The sequence below is a fragment of the Perkinsus marinus genome (genome assembly GCF_000006405.1).
Source record: "Perkinsus marinus ATCC 50983 genomic scaffold scf_1104296953396, whole genome shotgun sequence".
NCBI lineage: Eukaryota > Perkinsozoa > Perkinsida > Perkinsidae > Perkinsus > Perkinsus marinus.
Window position 1 is genome coordinate 32,492 of NW_003208466.1, and position 5,241 is coordinate 37,732.

Genomic DNA, 5,241 nt, shown 5'->3' on the forward strand with positions numbered 1-5,241 from the left:
AGTCTTGGCCTTGGTCGTTTTGGTCGCTACCTTGACCCTGAGTATAGGTGAGTGGTACTACGGCTTTCGAGTACTCCTATGGGAAATGGACAGGTGGCCGCTACCTGAGGGCACTATACTGTTGTCGGTGGTGGTCAGAGGTGTTCTTTGTGATGACGATAATGTGCCTGCTGATGCGCTTCTGGATATGGTCAGAGCTGGAGCATGTAAGAGAATTGGGCGCAGTATAATGAGGAGAAGTTGTGGTAAGGGACGCGATGGAGTTACCCGATCGCTGAGAGTCTCCTCGAGGAGGAGGAGGAAAGTCATGGTCCCACCGTGAAGGGGAGGTTTCTGGTCCCGCATGGTTCGACAGCTCGGGCATCTGATATTGGGAAGGTCAGCTATGAGTGGAGGAGTAGTAGTGCAACGTATGTTGTGTTGTTTTAGGCGTTTATGGTGTTGGTAGTTCGAGAATGTTTGCCGAGTATACTGCCTCGTGAGGCGCATCTCACAGATTCGGTAATAATGTTTCATTATAGTCGTTGCCTTGAATGACGCAGTAGGCAAGTACTCAAAGGGAAGGCATGCATAGAATCAGTTGCTGATCCTCATAAGGTGTAGGTGGTTCCTGCCGATGTTCGGGAAGCAATACTGGAGGCTACTGTGGGGAAGGAGCTCCCCAGTGGGTGGTTATATGACGGCACCTTCTACCTGGACATGAACTCTGGGAGGAGTGAGGTTCTCTCAGGCCTATCGTGCGATGCCGATGCTGCGTGTGTATTTTCTCAGGGAGCAAGTTGCATCCTGAGATGTCGGCGCGGTTGGCATCATACGTGGCTGCGAGACAAACTGAGGTGAAATTCTCGACGCTATCCGCAACTTTGTGGTCAGGAGATGTGTCGGTGGATATTTGCGCATTGCTAACACGTTTTCGTTCATAGTCGTTCCAGGTGGACGCACACAATGCGGCAGTGGTGACGTTGAGAAGAGCTGCTATGGTGAATTGATCGCATGTTGGTGATGATGATGTTGTTAACCCCTTCTCGTGACACATTATATGTGTTGGCTTTGGACTAGGCATGTGGGATGTGTATTGGTTCCTCCTCAGCAGTCAGTTCTAGCCATGACAGAATCGTACCATAAATCGCTCACCTTTCAGTAGACGAAGGAATGTCCCTAGCTGGCCAGCTAGGGTGAGGTCCAGCAAGGCCTGGCTGAGGAAACACTCCTGATAACATGATGTAACCGATTGAACATGGTGATGATAAATTTGGGCAAGGATGATGAAGTGTTACCATTGGCTTCTGTAGAGGATAGTGTTGTTGCTCGTCGTCATCATGTTGTGCGACATGAGATGAATAATGAGTAGAGTGCAGACTAGTGATGGTAGACACCACTGTTGTTACTACTATGGTGTTGAGTCTATCACTTTGATGGTATATGAGATTCTCTGCCGATATGTGCTGACCTTCTGGAAGGGGCGACTAGTGGGCGTCGATTTGTTTCGACTTGCTGCCGAACAGCTCTCCGTTCGGTTTGAACTAGCTCCACAAGTTGAGCTTCCTTTAACCCTACATTCGTGTTGTCATCTCTCTAGGGAGAGAGACAGGGAGACCTCTGGCGCCCTATGTCAAAGGTCTCCCGTACTGGCACCTCCCTAACGGGCTGGTGATTGGGTGTCATTTTTGGGCGAGCGACATTTGTGATGAATCGGCGCCAGATTGTAAATTCCTCAATTGCTCCCTCCCTCGTCAGTACCTGTAGGGTTTTCAGTAAGGTCATTAGCGATTCTATATCTTGGGCCGCTATATAGGGAGATAAGTCTCACAGCTTGGAAGTCCCCTCGCTACTAAACCGTTTGAGTTGAGCATGGATTTCGTCGGCCGTCAAATTGTGGCACGTCCTCTCTGGGACAGCTCGAAATTCCTTGGTGATTGCGGGGTGGACCGGGCCTCTTGGTACTAGCATGGTAGTAGTGGTGGTGGTAGTAGTAGTAGTAGTAGTAGTGGTGGTGGAGTTCCTGTAGTGAGATAGAATTGCCTTTTGTGAGGTTGCTATGATGGAACCATTGTAAACTTACATCACTTCCTATTGCTCTCCTCAGAGGCTACTATTCTTGCGGTGATATGCTTGCTCGTCGTACGCGTCGTCATCTTTTCAATGTATCAGCGTTATCCAGCACTCCAACTCCTACTGTTGCCAGACCACCTACATATCACGGCATCGAGCCATCCTCTGTAGAGGTGAATACTCACGGCCCGACGTGAACAGGACATCTCCCTCTCAGCTGGTGAGAGCCCCGAGGCTATCGGTATTGCCCCCACTGGACACCCTAGAGTTTGGGAAGAGGTTCTCGGATCACATGCTCGAGATTGACTACAATATGGCTACTGGATGGGCGAAGGTAGTGGGAATAATTTCGCGGTGCAGCGGTCATGGTCACGGGTTTAGCCACGGATAATGCCGATGGGGGACATCAAGGTGCATCCAGCATCTCCTGTATTGCATTATGCAGTAGGCTGCTTCGAAGGACTGAAAGTGTAGATGTTATTATTATTTTCATACCATATTGTTCGCAAATCATGGAGCGCAGATATAGAGTCCCAGAGGGCATCAGAGAGTTCCGTCTGTCTAGTAACATTGCGCGTTTCGCCAATTCCATCAGGCGCAGTGCTATGGCTGACCTCACCAAACAGGATGAGAAAGCTATGTAGTGTCGCGAGGGTGTCCATAATGTCCACCAGTTTGTAGAGTAGATACGACCTCATCAGGGAGCTGGTATTAATTGACGAGCACATGATACCGTCAGAGCCGGGTTATTCCCTCTATATTCGCCCGACATGCATCGGAACCCAGGTAGGCCTGGTCATAGTCACTGGCCCGGTCATGGTTCAATCTTGGCAGGCCATATTAGGAGTATTGCCCCCTACTGATGCCAAGTTGTTCGTCATTAGCAGTCCTGTCGGACCGTAGTGTTGTCGAGGCTGCTGCTGTTGATGATGTGATGCCTCGTGGGATGATAGGTATTATAAGTCGGGCTTCAAACCAGTGTCGCTACTAGCATCTAGCAAGGCTGTTAGGGCTTGGCCTGGAGGTAACGTTATTATGGACGATCGTAGTACCGCGCCATATTTCCACTAGGCACGGGTGCTCAGAAGGTCGGGGGTAATTATGGACCAACGCTCTTACCGCTGCGGGAAGCAGTGAGTGTGCTAATGCTGAGCACGTCGTGTTAGCAGCGGTTGTGTTATGCAGATTGAGATGGGGTATTCACAAATACTATGGCTACTCCCGACCGACTCGTCGGCTGAGGACTACTATGTAACGGAGGTTGGTAATAGCTGGCTGGACAGGGTTCAGTGGTGTGGATGCACCTTGCGTTATGAAGGTACTATGAACCTGTTCTTGGTGTTCCGTACTCCTGATGGTATGGAAGTGGTGACACCACCGTTGAGTGATGTGATACTGCCAGGAATCACCAGAGACTCGGTATGGACTATAAAGTCTGTTTGCTGGGAATTGAACCTGCTACCTCTGGGATGAGAGTGCAGCGCCCTACCGCTTGAAGGGTTTATTGATAGTGTTCTCAGGCGCTTCAAGTTTTGAGGTCCGAGGGGGCTCCCCGTGGCATAGAGGTATCAGAGAGGCATGTAACCATAAACGAGGTCATCGCTGCCTATGAGGCCGGCAATCTCCTCGAAGTGTTTGGTAATAGCTTCTATTCGACCGTGGGGCGGCGACGTTTATTCATATCGGCTGCTCAAAGTCTGCATCCGAGATTAGAGTATACTGTCTAGGAGGTTGATATGTCTTCCTCGTGATGTGGTAGGTACGGGGACAGCAGCTATTGTGTGTCCAGTTGATTTGATCAACTTCAAAGGAAAGGATATTCATGTATGACGCTCCTCGACGCTCGTCCTCTACACTTGATTCCATAGTAGATACCAGTGGACAACCAAGTGGGCACCGGGCCTATCTGCAAGTTTGTTTTGGACACCGTACGTGGTAGAGGCATGTGTGAATCTCCTTCTGGTGGCGACTCAGATTCAAGAAGCTCAGAGAGGATTAGGAGTGTTTGGTGAGAAGTGGTCAACACTGTGGACCCAGGATATGCGTATAACGCAAAGTCCTGTAAATTTCTAGTAGTACCATAGCGCTTCGTCCGCCGCCACGTTTAGTTGCCTTCCATCCTCCCAGGTACGCCGATGTTTGCCACCAATACACCCAAGCGTAATTTTTTAACGTCCTGTACTATTCTCATTATTAATAGTCTATGTTGGTCTAATGCGAATGCCGATCTCGCATCCTCATCATCATCATTGCTCCTCCTCCTGCTGCTGCTACGCCATCGGCGGCGATACCGCAGGCTACAGTACCTGAGTTTTCTAACTTGAGCTCCATTTTCGAGGGTGGCCACTACCGTGTTGCGTATGGATAGTCTAATCGATACAACGTCGTGCATCTAGACGCTCTCAGAGGTGTTATGACGGTTTTCCAATATTCTTCGAGTTAACGAAATACCGTGTGATCTCACGTCGAACGTAAGATTAGTAACAGTTTAAAGATCTATAGAAGTTCAATCGTAGCAGACTAACATACTAGCTTGACGCTAGATACTCAGCTCCATCACAGTTATAAGACAACTATGGAGGACGACAATCTTTTGTGTCTTCGAGTGACCGCAACATTCTCACTTCTCATTATCAAAATCCGTGGAATCCAACACAGTGTAAACGCCACCATCGTTGAGTGACGTAGCAATAACCAGAGATTCGGTATGGACTTCGCATAATATCCATCTACCGGGATTTGAACCTGCGACTATTGAGGATTAGGAGGCATCGCAGTGGATCTTATGTGTACCGTGTTGTTGTTTATGCGTGCTCCTCCAATGGTTGATGGGACGTATGCGTTCTGTATAAGAAAAGGAACCCTCGTTAGTTTCCCCGATTGAATACTTGTTTACTTCTATTGTCAATCATCACAAGACCTTAGGTAATATCTATGGTAGAGTTTTTACTACTATAATGTCCAGCCGCCAGCCTCTGGTCGCTTTGGCTGTCGAGGAGAGGTCCGCCACCACACCTGTTGGTGGTGGGCCGTCAGTCTGTGCGTCCTATTCTCACCACCGAGCGAAGACTGTTATCCTCATCTGCTTCCTCATTGGCTGTCTCCTGGCGGCGGCAGGAACGACGTGGGAATATCCTTTATATCTTCAAGGTGACACCTAAAACGAAGCTCTGCTAGAGCTTCGTTTTT

The 5,241-nt window shown here is 49.1% G+C and overlaps 1 protein-coding gene across 1 annotated transcript; it reads left to right on the forward strand.

Annotated features, from left to right (window-relative positions):
- Window positions 1–1,851: 1,851 nt before the first annotated feature.
- Pmar_PMAR010646 (conserved hypothetical protein) lies at window positions 1,852–3,882 on the forward strand (the record flags this gene model as incomplete). Its single annotated transcript, XM_002776442.1, has 12 exons — window positions 1,852–1,923; window positions 2,270–2,386; window positions 2,434–2,522; window positions 2,576–2,692; window positions 2,754–2,838; window positions 2,887–2,951; window positions 3,006–3,076; window positions 3,124–3,185; window positions 3,238–3,316; window positions 3,371–3,485; window positions 3,590–3,690; window positions 3,812–3,882. 12 exons carry the CDS (start codon window positions 1,852–1,854, stop codon window positions 3,880–3,882), a joined length of 1,044 nt encoding a protein of 347 aa, XP_002776488.1.
- Window positions 3,883–5,241: the final 1,359 nt, after the last annotated feature.